This window comes from Callorhinchus milii, unplaced genomic scaffold (assembly GCF_018977255.1).
Source record: "Callorhinchus milii isolate IMCB2004 unplaced genomic scaffold, IMCB_Cmil_1.0 Scaffold1291, whole genome shotgun sequence".
Taxonomy (NCBI): Eukaryota; Metazoa; Chordata; class Chondrichthyes; order Chimaeriformes; family Callorhinchidae; genus Callorhinchus; species Callorhinchus milii.
This window is the reverse complement of record NW_024706032.1, coordinates 1-14937: the sequence shown is the minus strand read 5'-3', so window position 1 is coordinate 14937 and position 14937 is coordinate 1. Positions and strand designations below refer to the sequence as shown.

The 14937-nt window shown below is 39.3% G+C and overlaps 1 protein-coding gene across 1 annotated transcript; it reads right to left on the bottom strand.

The window, feature by feature from the left end:
• Nucleotides 1-4560: 4560 nt before the first annotated feature.
• LOC103171782 (protein Mdm4-like) lies at nt 4561-13487 on the bottom strand (the record flags this gene model as incomplete). Its single annotated transcript, XM_042346669.1, has 10 exons — nt 4561-4918; nt 5025-5187; nt 5478-5555; nt 6819-6983; nt 8284-8325; nt 9497-9564; nt 10958-11007; nt 11129-11262; nt 12494-12568; nt 13451-13487. Coding segments are annotated over 10 exons (1081 nt in total), but the record flags the coding sequence as incomplete, so codon positions are not given.
• Nucleotides 13488-14937: the final 1450 nt, after the last annotated feature.

Below are 14937 nucleotides of genomic sequence, written 5' to 3'. Positions count from 1 at the left end.
AGGTCAAACGTAGGACACTAAACTCTTAAATTTAGATTGACATTTCATTCAGGGTACGAGTTGGTGACTTTTACCCTATTTCACCATATTCAAACTCAATTATTTGCTGCTGATTGATATCCTCGCAGTCTGGTCTGGTTCTAAACGAAGGAATCATAACAACAATCTATGGGGGAAAAGAGTCAAAATTCTGAAGTGGCGACAGGATATATATGTGTGGTTGTGTCACAGTGCATATAGTATTTGTGACCAATTATCACTTACTGGTGGTCAAACTATCAGTTAACATTTGTGAAACTTTTGCTACAATAATAAAATTATCCTAATTTAAATTTTTTGGTCAACATTGCTTTTCTGGATAAAGTTTACATTTTTATGTATTTTCTGTCCTTTGCTTCATTTAAAAATGAGCATCACTTTTTTTTAAAATTAAAAATGGCTTAAGTTATTGAATATGTGCGGTGCTCTGGCCTCAGGCTATATATCTTGTTCAATACACGTTAAAATAGCACAGCTTTGCTAACCTATGCCTTGAAAAATGGTATACTTAATGCTGTCCTTGATGTGTTTTTATGTGTGTTTTTGTGAAGCAAAGTGCTGGTGTGAGTGCAATGTCCACACACATTGCTAAAAACTGATCTCGAGTTTCCCTTCTGCCTCAGTTACATAGGAACTGAGGGGAATTCAGCGGCGAGATCCGCCTCACCTTTACCGCTTAACAAAAACATTTGCTAAGTGTATTGAATAAATGCAACAAATCTGTTTTAATGTGGGAACATTCAAGCAGTCGTTTCACACAACTTTAAATGCAACCGAAAACCATAAGCTCAGTTGACGGTGTTGTACAAACCAGTGGCACTGGATGTCAAATTGCTTAAGCAAATGTTTTTCTTCCAAAAAGTTTTGATCTGAGTGTCTCTATCATTCAATAATGAAAGCAAACTTTTTTATATATAAAAAAGCAGCTTATGAGGTAAATCAGTAACTGGCATAATGCACACTGGTATTTTTCAAAGGAAGAGTAAAAAAGTTTTGAAAATGATGTGGTGGAGCAGAGCGATGCGTTCCCTGGCCGCGGTAGGTCAGCTTCGGAGCGTTCATGCTGTAGCTTATGTTTTGATATTCTCATTACCAGTGACATAACCTATAAAATGTTCTGCATGTATTTATATGGTTCTTGTATTGGAATGAATAGTCAAAATAGCTTCTTCCAGAACTGGAGTCCTGTAGCTCAGTGGTTAGAGCACTCGCTTTGCAAGTGAGAGACCTGAGTTCAGTCCCCGGGGGGTCAGGGCCAAACCTCGGGCAAGTTTCCTCACTCCACACAGAGCCTAATAATAATCCTCCAAAACCAAAAACAATAATAAATTGGTCATTTTCAATCCATATGACTGTTTGTGGGACATTGCTGTGTGCAATTGGCTGCCGCGTTCGCCCACAAATATACAGTCAATTCACTTTACAGTGTGTTCTGTGAAGCGCTTTGGGACGTCCTCCCGACGTGAAAAGCACTATATCAAATGCAAGGATTATTATTATTATTATTATTTACAATATAGTCCATTCGGCCGGGAAGCAAAGACATTTAAAAAGAATGCAATGATTTAACAAAACCAAGTGTGATTCTCGGAGAGTATTTTTTTACCAGTAGCCTGCAGTTGTGAATCTTGGATAATTCTCTTGCACGCTTTGTGTATTGAAAGAATGCATATTTCTCTCATCAGTTTATGAATCACTTATCTTGTTTTAAATAAACTTGTCGTTGCTGTTTATGTTGAACTATAGAAATGGATCGAATTTCAGTTAATCTGTGTTTTAGTGCAATGTGTTTTTGGAAGATGTGGAAACCATTTTTGCAGTAAATGAAACATGTGGAATGCAGTTTCTCCTCTTTTCCTGTTGAGCAAAATTCAAAGATGTCACTTGAGAAAATACAAATAAAAATCACGATGAATGGGAAACACTTGGCTTTCTGTCACTGATGCCGTCAATCATTCTACATTTACAACTACAGTGTTTCATTTGACCTACAAATACAGTCACTACACATTACAGGAAACTCGCACTTTTGAGGCTTTTCAATGTACAAAGATGCCATTTCCAGGCTGAAATTTAGACTTACTGAGTTGATTTCAACTAAAATTAAATTAATTGGATGTTTCACCAATTAATAGGTCTTCTCGCTGTTATTTCTCTGATTTATTTCTTCATTTTAACAAATTTGGAAGGTGGGAAAATCTGTCAGCTTCAAACTGTGCTTTTGAGAATGTAAGTCTAATATATACATTTATTGGATTTATTTGACCAATTTTAAACATTCAACAGTCCATACTGAGCACATGAGGTAAATTAAATGTATTTTAAATATAGAATAAGCAGGTATCAACTCTGATGTCTGTTTGAAGTAATTTCTGCATATAAAATTCAACTAACTATATAACAGGGAACTAAATATACAGCTGGCAGAAACACTAGTTTCTATTGAGTTTACATAAATGTCTTTTATATACAAAGGGAATTTAACTTCTCAATGGTGTAAACATTTCAGGACTGTTTTTTTCTTCCTTGTGTGAAAAAACGTTTAAACTGATTCATTCACCAAACGTAAAACAAGATACGCTTTCAAACTAAATAAAATTAGTGCCTGTCACAGCCTCACTTACCACTTACCAAACAACCCTGAGGCATGGAAAGCCACACATGCCGCAAACTTATGCCTTACCACTGATAGTTTCAGCCCAACAAAAGGAAAAAGCATAGGTCCCTAAAAGAAAATACAAGGTTTTAATCAAAGCAATGCAAAGTTATAATCGAGTTGAACAATTTTGGGGGGAGGGAGGGGAAAGAAATCAGAAAATGTCAAACATTTACCTGAAGAGAAGATTGGAAATCTTATCCACTGCAAGGGATTCAATAGTTTTGTCTATCGGCTGTAACATAAAAAGAACTAAATATCCTGCCGTCATGAACATTAGGTTTCTAATGAGATTAGACGTCTTTTAAAAGCAAACCTCTGTGGAATGACGATGTGTGAAGCAACATTCAACATTGTGAACCGGGTTGAAAGAACACAAACAAAGGTAAACAAATAAGATATTTATTAAGTTTAAATTACAAGTTGCTCCTCACTAAATGTTGATAACCGATTGTTAAACTTTCAAATATACATTAACCGCTTTCTCTCTCAAATAAAGATGACAGATGGACAATGGCAGTGGTTTGTTAACATCATACGAAAACATGACAATTGGTTTCAAAAATATACGCTACATTACGTAAGTTTCCATCGGAAAAAATCTAAATTACACAGACCTTTTGTGCAGGAAAGAGAGGTTAAACCCACACATTAATATTACCAGGAATACTAAATGGGAGATGATAGCCGTCAGTTTTAAATCAGCCGTAAATTACAATAGCAGACAGACACACAACACGAGATCTGACGATTGCAGAAAGTGCCAGGACAACCTGTTTTACAGAAAGACATCCTCATTCATCAATACAAACTAAAACTGGCAACGTACCCTACCTATCCTTGTCCCACCCACCCAATTCAACGACAACAAAAAGAACTGGCATCTATATAGTGGCCTTCACGCAGGGTAGCAGCCAAGAGCACTTCATTCAAAACTGTTGGTTGCTTAACAATCCAACTTACTTTACAGAAAACAAACGTACCTCAAAAATGAACAAAATATAACACCCAACTTGCATGTATTATAGCACCCTTCACACCGGGTAGCAACCCGGATCGCTCAACAGTGGTGGAGTCTAAAATAAAAATACAGCCACTGCGGATCAAACTGTCACTTTTTGGTCAATGTTCCAAGCTTTGTGCATTTAATACAAAAAATCACACAGAAACACAAAAGTATGCTCAAAAATATGTACAAATAAATTACAGACTGCTGTTAAAATGACTGAGAAGGATCTGAAGCATTCCTCAACTCATCTTTTATAAAATTGAGAAGCTGGACACGGGTGTGTACAGTAAGAAGCATATCCGAGCTGATAAAACATCACAACGGTGCATGCCATATTTGCAGTCTATAAAGACTTGTAATTTACTTATTATACTCCAATTTTACAGTACGTTAAATTCAGACGGCAGTATCAAAAGGTGTCATTGACAATTGTCTCACTTATGTTGCTGTTGAAAATCTTTCACTGTGATCCACAATCATTGCACAAAATATATTATCCAAGGCAGAGGTTAAGTTGCATCGCTGGCGTATCAAACCACAGCAACATTAATTCTCGCTCTGCATATTTGCATGATAAACTATCCCCCCCACCTCCCAACGTGGAAACTAAGTTTGAAGTGCTATCTTTATATTACCTTCACAAAGTTGAACTCCAACCTGTAAATCAACTCGAATCATCGGGATTTAGACAGACTCGAACTAAATACTAATGCTTCAAAGAGCAATGGTGGGAGATCATGTCAAAAATACACGTATGGAGGGTAGTTCGATTATTTTAGGTACTTGGAGAGAAAAGAAAATGACAGGAAGATAAATAAAAAGAAATATAAACAGCAATGCAAATGGTACTGAAGTTAAATGATCAATTGATCAACCGTTGGAAGAGTTTTATGCTTCACATGCATTTCAGCCAGTTCGACAGGAACTTACAACTAAAGACGATAATTACCCGATAAACGTTTGTATGGCCATAATAATCGGCTGCACACAGACAGGACAAGGCATTTTACGTTTATACAATTTTCTATGGATAATATTTCCAGTTCTGGGTCGGACCCCACGAATAAGACAGGGTCCCAAACGTTGCCTTCTGGATTGCAAGGAATCCTCGCATTGTCTCTTTACAGTTTTTGCTCCTTTGCCCACAGAGTCAAGATCCTCTCTACTTCTCCACAAGCCGGAAGTGGATGGTTGTGAGAGACTATCCAATGATTCTGAAGAGGCACAGGGAGTACTTATTATCCCCTCCTCTTTGCATTTCAGGTCTTGAATCAGAATCACTGGCTCCGAGATGGGCCTCGGAGTCAGGAACATCAATACCTTCATACGGCTCGTTCTCTGCAATGGTAATTGATGGGCCTGCTGTGGAACGTGTGAGCTCAGGGCATTTAAGGTGCCACCCGCCGCGGAGTGCCCAACACTGCAGGCAATACTGCTTCTGCGAAGGATTGTCCTCTCCACACTTGGTGCACTTCCAAGAATTCTAAAAGTTAAAACAAGCATCTCAAATTAGGGGAAAAAAAGCAACAAACAGCAACGATTTTATATCAAATTACATAATACAAACAGCAACAGCAAGACTGAGGTTCTGCAATAGTAACAACAAAATCGTTAATATGCCTTTGGCTTCTACTAGGATAGACTGCATTAACAGGGACCTCTTAGCTCCACTGATACACAAGACCACAATGTCCTAATGATTTATCATAGCAAAATCTTCTCTTTGCATTACTATAACAGCTACCGTTCACTGAGATTAATAGTTTGACTCACATCTGAGATTTCAGGGTCGGTGGCATGCCCCGAACATGGCAGACCCTCGCCAGCTTCATAAATCGTAACTTCAATAACCTACAAAGGTAAAGGAGGAGAACAAAGGGGGGAGAAAACAGCAAAACAAGTCAGAAAAGAAACGATCCCAAAGATAGCTGTGACTAAATAGCTGTCAGTGTAAGTCACTATTAAGTGCAGTGCAACACTTACCTTGATACTTGAAGGTTAGGGTTACCATCAACTTTCATTTTGATCTGTGCTCATGCTGGTGAGGAATGATAGGGCTGGGAATTTGTTTTTGAACATTTCACCCAGTGATCGGATCGAGCACTCCTAGTTCATGGTTCAAATGTACTGCTGAACTGTCTGCATACAATGTACATTGACATACACCTCATAGAGAGAGGCACGGCCACACTACACCAGTGTGAACCTTCCCACACTTCATCCTTGGGGTTGCTATAACTGAGCTTGTTGAACTAGAAGCAATCTTTGCTACATTCAGGGCATTTAACTGAGTCAATTGCCCACAAGCTCTAACAGCCTCCGATTCCAAAACCCAAAGACAAGGATCTTCTCCAGTCGGGAAAGAGAGCAATTTAACCTGAGACAGACAACGACCAGGGGGTAAAGTTAATTTTACTGACTATTGTCATTAGTACTCTTCATATACAAAAACATTTGTATTATTTGGACCTTTACCTCTCCCACCCTCTGTATTTTGTCAATTGTGCCAATTTCTTTCCACATAATCAGAACTCTCATCTTTTTGAAATACAAATGACCACATTACAATTATCACTTTATGAATATTTGAAGAACTACAATCAATTATTTCTTGAGCTATGACGAAAATCTCTGCTATTTGTTTGGTGCAACAAGTACACAAAAATATATTTTAAGAGTTCAAACTGACATAGAAGTCAAAGCTCTTTCTCAAATTAGCAAAAGGATCTTCAATTAATGTCTCCTCTTGCTTATGCAGTAGATCACAATAGCGAGCTTACAGTTCTAACATGTCAAATCGCTCACTGTATGGAGGCAAACAAGGTGACATGTCATTCACTAGAATTTAAATTTGACTTGCTCAGTCTGTTTCCTTCTGAAGTTAAGCATTAGTGTAGCAATCTTACATTGAAAAAATATATCTAATCCTCATCTTTTTGAACTTTGCATACAGCAGATTTACTGGAACCATAAAATAAAAGCTTAATTTGTTTGACATAATTCAATGTGTTGCAAACATTTTTGAAAGGGATAAGTTGTGGCCTTTTTGATAACTTCAGCAGGTGTGGCACATTCATGCCATTACAGACGAGTTTGGTCGAACAGTCTACCGACCTCTTTGGGATCTGTGTTCTTGTCTTCCTCTTTCTCCCCCTCTCGGTCACGTATTTTAGGATGAATGGCTCCCTCTTTGATTTCTACGTTGGCTTGATCGTGGACGGGTTCATTCAGAAACCACAGATCATCAGTGGAGTCGGATACAATGGCAGTGTCTATACCCTGAAGGATCAAAGAGGCTTGAATATCCCTGGTAACCTTGTAAACTTGGTGCAGAGAATGGCACTTGGCAACAAGGTCTTATAAATGGGGAGAAAATATCCATCTTCTATTAATAAGGGCCACTCTACCTGGTTACTATGAATATTTGCAAATCCACTTTTTCTACTTAATAATAATAATAATAATAATCCTTGCATTTGATATAGCGCTGTTCACGTCGGGAGGATGTCCCAAAGCACTTCACAGAACACACTGTAAAGTGAATTGACTGTATATTTGTGGGCGAACGCGGCAGCCAATTGCGCACAGCAATGTCCCACAAACAGTTGTGGATTGAAAATGAGCAATTTATTATTGTTTTGTTTTGGAGGGAATATTATTAGGCTCTGTGTGGAGTAAGGAAACTTGCCCGAGGTTTGGCCCTGACCCCCCGGGGATTCAAGTCGGGTCTCTCGCTTGCAAAGCGAGTGCTCTAACCCCTGAGCTACAGGACTGCACAACTACTTCCATAGTTACTTTGCAAACTTGTTATAAACCACCAATGCAATCCTGCTGTGTCCCAGTGATCTGAAACACTCTCGCTTCTCTGCCTTTTAGATTGAAGTTCAGGTTGATCATCTGTATCCAAGTCATCTAAAACAAAAAACATCATTCAAGTTTTAGGAAGGAATTAAATGTGGAGATTTAAATAAAATCGCTTTTTTTAATTTGTTTAAAAATTACATTTGCAAAATATTAAGCCTCAAACATACACTCACATAAATTCAAGCTGAGGTAGTTTTTCAAACAATGAAACCAGTTGCACATAAACTAACCGCAAGTTTATATTCTCAATCTCCTCACTGCAACAGAATCGGAGTCATCTCCCAGTATCCTCTTGTAACTGGGAAAGTGGAATTGTCTGAGTCAGGATCCTATTAATGACACGGATATTGGGAGGCCTATCGAGGATCAGATGGCCCCTGATCTTGGTGCAATCTATTCCTCACAAGTACACACCATATAATGATATCACACCAACTAACCTGATTCAGAGTTCTTTCTTTTCCCCCCTCCTCGCTCCCTCCCTCCCCCCCTCACCCTGACCATTTCCCCCTCCTCGCTCCCTCCCTCCCCCCCTCACCCTGACCATTTCCCCCCTCCTCGCTCCCTCCCTCCCCCCCTCACCCTGACCATTTCCCCCCAATGCTCGGGTCATGACCCAACTGTGCAGCGCCTTGGGACGTCCTCGTGACGTGAAAGGCGCTTTATAAATGGAATCTTGTTGTTGTTGTTGTTGTGAGGGAGCTGAATTGGGTACTATGCAGACAGTTTCTTCTTCACTCGGCTCTCCTGTCAGGCACTACGAGGAGGAAAGATAAGGGACAAGTGTTTACAACAATTATCCTCTACAAATTTAATAGGATATACCAGTTCTACGCAGCCACTGACTTTCGTGTGTTTTTTTTAAAAAGGCAGAACCCAGGTTAGATACTCCCAAACCCCATTGAAATGAAGGCAATGATTTCAATTTATTCATCTAAAATTCTACATTCAAATTATAGAATGTGACAATGTAGAGCAATAAATATTTTATTCCCCTCACAATTATTACAATCTAATGAGGATTGTGTATAGAGCAGGACACACAATGAGGGATGTCAAATAGGAAATAAAAATCTGTCGATGGCAATAGGTATTATTCAGATGCCAGTTTCACAGAAATACAGAAAATAGGCATCAAGCCAAATACAAAATTGCACACATTGAACACATTTACATGGTTTGACGAGGTAACTTTCCAATTTTCTGCCTTAATGAACTGGTAATTTAAGACATTTCAATACAGTGCATAAACACCAGGCTAGTTGCTTTAAGAGCTTGACTCATAAGTAGAATAATTTCCAAAATAAAACATTCCAATCTCTGCCATTCCTTTCATTATCTGGAAGATTGTTTTGTTCAATCATGAAAGGTTTAATGGGTAATCAGTGTTGAGAGCAGATGAAAACAATAAATGGTAATTTTGAGTTCCACATACAAGCACAATGTATTAGCAGCCCCAATTTATTTTTCTTACAAATATTTGGTGAGTACTTTTCTTTGCATACATGATACTAAATGGCTAATCCAGATAAGAAAGGAACCTCTTATTTTATGGCAGCACATACAGACAACATTGTCTGGTAAATTAAAAAACAAACCTCAGAGCTGCAACATAGCATAACTTCACAATTAAAGATCCTTGCCTCCATTCACCCTCAAACCTAACAATTCACTTAAGGAAATCAGATCTTGCCTTTTAGTGGACAAGGGGTTCAGCTACGTGGTTTCTGCCATCTTCCACGAGACGGGGCAAGTGGATAGAGAAGAGGTGCTACATCCTCCAACACACAGAGAAGTGAACTCTGAAGACAGAACAGAGAAGAGGGCTCTGTCCCTCCTGTCTGTGAGCTTAGGCGACAATACCCTCAGACAGGAAGTACAGAGACGGGGCCACTCTGTACAAAACGAAGATGTCACGATAGTTTTACCTTCAGGTGTCCTTCCCTCAGAGGCAGGCAATTCGTTTCCTTTACAAGTGTACGAGTCTGAGCAGAATCTGCATTACAGGTTAAAAAAAGACACCTTCCCCAGTAATAACCATTCTCACAACAGTCATTGGAATTTATCGTGCATTGCCAGTCAATCAACCAGTCTTTGATTGATTATCCATAAGGAGGTTATACCACCACTGCCATAGGCCAAAGTGTAACCATATAGACTTTTTTAGACGGGGAGAGGGAAACTGTGGATGCGATTTTTATATTTCGTTTCATTGAAATTCAAAGCTATTCATGAGAATTAATCCCATGTAGCAAGATAAAACTATAGATAACAACTACATAAATCGACTGCATCGACTGCAATGCATTTCCACAGTGAAAGGGTGAAAATGTTTCAAATCTGCACAAAATTGCACAGCTTCAATAGTGCAATTTATTATGTGTGTATATTTTAGCTCAGTGAGCACTCTGCAGCCAAAACGCAAATTGAAGAAACTAATTTTTGTGCATTTACAACCCTTAGGATACTTTATAAACAGTTTAGTGACATCAATTGGTGGATAATGAGCACTGCATGACCTTTTTTTAAAAAAAATCAATGTGTACTCCAGAGAAATTCAAGAAACAGAGGGACACTCGATGCTTACATTGCAAAATGTACTTCAGCCGACAGTGGTTATGATTTACTGAAAGGTATAATGTGTGCACATTCAGGTGTCCAATTGAGACCTGATGTTACCACCACATACAGTTTAGTTTAGAATTGTGTGGCAGTAAGTAGATTCTATTTAATCCTTTTTCCTATTACTAGAGGCAGGATACTATCGAAATAATTTGCAGTCCAATAAATAAGTCTTATGTGAGAGTCAAGAGTTTAAATTCACGCATTCACTGACATTCCAACTCACATCCATTCCCCTACATCCTCGGAAAATTTCACCAGTTCTTGGCGCTTTTCACAAATGTAATGCTCGCTTTCATGTGGAGGTGGAAGGATGACCGAAGGCACAGTCAAAGAGGAAGGTAGGTCTTGAGAACAGGTCATGGCACAGATGTGGAGTTTAAGATAGCTGAGGGTCGAAAAAGACACCAAGTTTCCATACTGGCTCAGTCAGATGAAGAGTTCACCCATGAATAGTGATGTTGTCAGCACCTAAGGTGAGGAGGCGCTGACAGGAGCCAAGCAGGAGGGCCTTGGTCTTGTTGGCATTCAAATGGACAAGACAACGTTAATGTGAGGTACTCTTAGAATACATCAACATTAGCCGACATATCACCACTTCATTCTTATGAGCATTTACAAGAAATTATCCACACGATTTCACATTTCATTGTTGAAGCTCTTTCCTTAACTATCTGCTCCATTACATCACTCACCAGTTTCCTATCAATACAGACTTAACCACATTTTTATGCTTTACTATACAAAATTACAAATAATATACGTACCGTGAAAGTTCAAAGCTATTAGGTTCCTTGAAAGCATTTCATACAATTGGCTGTAAGAAAATATTGTATAATTTAGTATGTTTTGTGTATAACGCAGTACTACAATGAATTCCAATTAGCAGAAGCTTCAGAGTTCCACAATACTTGGACAAAGGGAATAGTTTTTTTTACCTGGGAACTTTAACAGAGAAGCTCTCGACTTCAAATACTTTACCCAGTGGATCATTTCTGCAGTATACTATATGCTGCTGCTGTTTATCATAAAGTTGCTTTAACATTATATACTGGCCGAGATAATGCATTACCTGCAAAAGTAACAAATAGATCAGAATATACTCACTTATCACCGCAAAAATCCCAAATTAGTTTGCCATACACATGTACGTGAACATCAAGGAATACTAAAAACTTCATGCAAGGTCAAAACACTGAACTGCAGGTACAGGGGATTCTATGCATCAAGTTTCCAATCTTGGCTCAGTGATCCCCTATACCTCTATAACCGGCTGCAATGACGTGTATGACTAGTGTATGAAGTGTAAACGGTGTAGCTCAAGCTGAATGGCACATAACCTCAAAGGCAAACCCTTGCAAAACAGTACGGCAATAATAATAATAATAATAATAATCCTTGCATTTGATATAGCGCTCTTCACGTCGGGAGGACGTCCCAAAGCGCTTCACAGAACACACTGTAAAGTGAATTGACTGTATATTTGTGGGCGAACGCGGCAGCCAATTGCGCACAGCAATGTCCCACAAACAGTCGTAGATTGAAAATGACCAATTTATTATTGTTTGTGGTTTTGGAGGATTATTATTAGGCTCTGTGTGGAGTAAGGAAACTTGCCCAAGGTTTCGCCCTCTGCCTGGGATTGAACTCAGGTCTCTCACTTGCAAAGCGAGTGCTCTAACCACTGAGCTACAGGACTCCACAATTATATTGTAATCAATAAAAAGAAAATAGCAACAATGCACAACTGGAGAAAACAAGCTATACAGTAGATCCTGTAACATAATATAAATTTCATATTGGTCTAAAATTCACTGTACAATGACTGGTCATTGGTGAATGAATTATCAAATGATGACATCCTGGTTTCATAGGGTGTTCTCATTTACAAATGCTCTGAAAAGGCCCAAAATCCAGTGCCACACACTTTGGGAAAAGGAAATGTGGGAAATAAGATGACCACAATTACTGTATTCAGATGTTCGGGTCCTCAAACACTTAGCTTAGGTTCTCATTGCCAACTCTCATAACGGGAAGTAATCAGCCAGTTAGATAATAAGGACTCCCTCTGTGGGAAAAACAGGCATGACAGTAAATTCAAACAATACCATGCATGCTGGTATACCTGCTGCGGGTGTGGAACAACATTCCTATGTTCCATTCCATCCGTACAAGTACCTCAAACATAAACTTGAGCTTCAAAGCTACCTAACCAGCACGGCAGATTGGAAATATGTTCAGTTACAATCTTATATAGGAACTAATTGTATTTTTAAGAGCCACATTTCTCCTCTTTCTTTTACCTCCTTCAATGTGAAAGTTTCTCCTGATGCACCTGCTTCATGAAGAAGGTTCAGCAGAAGAGGCTTTCGCCTGATCTGTATAGAGCAAAACAATGTAGATTAAAAAACTGATTAAAACAATTATAATCCATATTTGTTAGCCACACTGAGTGTTCATGTTCTTCAAATAATGCAGAACAGTGGGAACAACAGCAACTATTTGTACTTACAATGAACACTTAAAATAGAAAGCACAGGATCACAGACTATACAGCATCAAATCAGGCCATTCAATACAATTAGTCCATGCCAATATTTACACTTCACATGAGCCTCCTAATCCTTTCCCTCCATTCCCTTCTCTCCATATATGGAATTGTTCATGTATTTTAATAATTCAAATTAGCAAGTTATTTGAAGTGGTATAATATCACCACTTTACCCAACGAAGTGAGTTTTCAAAACTTATTAAATGAATTTCACTCCATTAAAATATAAAGTTTCCTCACTTTGTAATGAAACTCTGTTGTAGTTCTGCGCACTCTTTTCACCGTTAAACCTCATGGTGCTGACATAACGAGGAACTATGTTTGCTGTTCATGTAAATGTTGTGCGAATTGAAAATATTAAGAAAAACTGAAATTCTTTTAAAATCTACAAAATCCAAGTTTACAAATGCACTTTGCGTATTTTCCAAACAACGTATTGGATGAGGAAACAACCCTTTGATTGTTGGTGAAATCTTACTTGTTTTATTGATATGAACTGTTTTTGTCCACACAGTTTGATCATAACTCAGCAACAACTGGCATTTATGCAACACCCTTCACACGGGGTAAAGTCTCGAAGCACTTCAACTCTCGCCTATTGCTAGTATTACGGAATTTAACAAACTTTAAATAAACAGTACAAACCGCCTTTTTTAAATTCAAGTTCTTACAGTCAAAAGAATTGCCATTTATGATAAAAGTTACCGACCTTTTCTGTGGAACTGCCACACGAGATATCAGATGAGCTGAAAAAAGAAAAAACATGTAAGTGTTTGTGAACATTCAAAAAAGCCCGACTGCAAGGCGCTGGATAAGGGGTAAGAGCATATTAAAATGTCTTAATCTAATGGGGAGTACGTACATGGTTCGGTACCAGAGAGATCGCTCATTCTCACCCTAACTTACTAACTGTTCAAAATGTCCTTATTAAAATGCACCAGTTCTGAATGATTCAGAATTAATTTAACGACAACTTGCACTTATGTAGCACTCCTCCCGTAGACAGCATCCCAGGAAATCCCAGAACAAGTCAGGACATGTACCTGTAAACCCCCTCATCACTCATATGATTAACTTAGTTGACAGTAACAGCTGAGTTAACTGTAATCCCTGTAAGTACCCATTTATTTAAGCACAAGACGGCCCTTTACAACATCTCCCTCCCTTTAAGTCCCCAAAAGGGCAAGTGCCTTCTTTAAAAGGCAGCCGCTTCCTTACGTAAAATCCGAGGGCACCATTCGAAAGAGAAGTTTCCCAACACTCTCCAGATTAACTATCTATGGATCTTGCCATGTGCAAAATGGCAACTGCAGAAGTCACTATAGGTGATAGGAATTACTGTGAAGTGGTTTGATGTAATAGACTCTATAAAATGCAAATCCTTTTCTTCTCGTCCCAAGTTTCCAGATCTTTCCCGAGTGTAGAGTTGAAGAGTTAATTTCCGTAATTTTTAAATGCAGTTAAACTCTTGCAATTTGAGCCACTGATGATCCCAACACCACCGCTGCCCAGGAGTCCTCTCATGTCCTGAGATTCCACAAATATAATTACATTACAGATCAATATCCACTAATCATTATAATAATCCTTGCATTTGATATGGCACCTTAGCCTTATCACATATTCTTTGAGACGTCTATGAGTGATTGCATTATTTTAATGACGGAGAAGGGGGGAGAGAGAGAGTCAGTAGGGAGGAAGGGGAAAGGAGAGAGCAGGGGGGAAGGAGCGAGAGAATAGGGGGGAAGGAGAGAGAGAGGATGGCAGGGAAAGGAGTGGAGGCAAGGGAGGAGAGAGAGGGGGGGCAAGGAAGGAGGGAGAGAAGAGAGGGGGGGCAAGAAAGGAGGGGGGGCAAGGAAGGTGAGAGAGAGGGAGAGGAGAGAAAGAAGGGGGGAAAGAAGAGAAGGGGGGAGGAGAAAGAAAAGGGGGGAAGTAGAGAAAGGGGGGGAGGAGAGATGGAGGGAAGGAGAGAGAGGGATGGGGGGAAGGAGAGAGAGAGAGAGGGGGGGGGTGGAGAAGTAGAGAAAGAGAAGGGAAAAAGGAGAGAGGGGGAGGAAGGAGAGAGAGAAGTGGGGGGAGGAGAAAGAGAAAGGGGGAAGTAGAGAAAAAGGTGGGGGGGAGGAAGGAGAGAGGGATGGGGGGGAATGGAGAGAGAAGGGAGGGGAGAGAGAGGGGGGGGGGAGGAGTGGTGAAGTA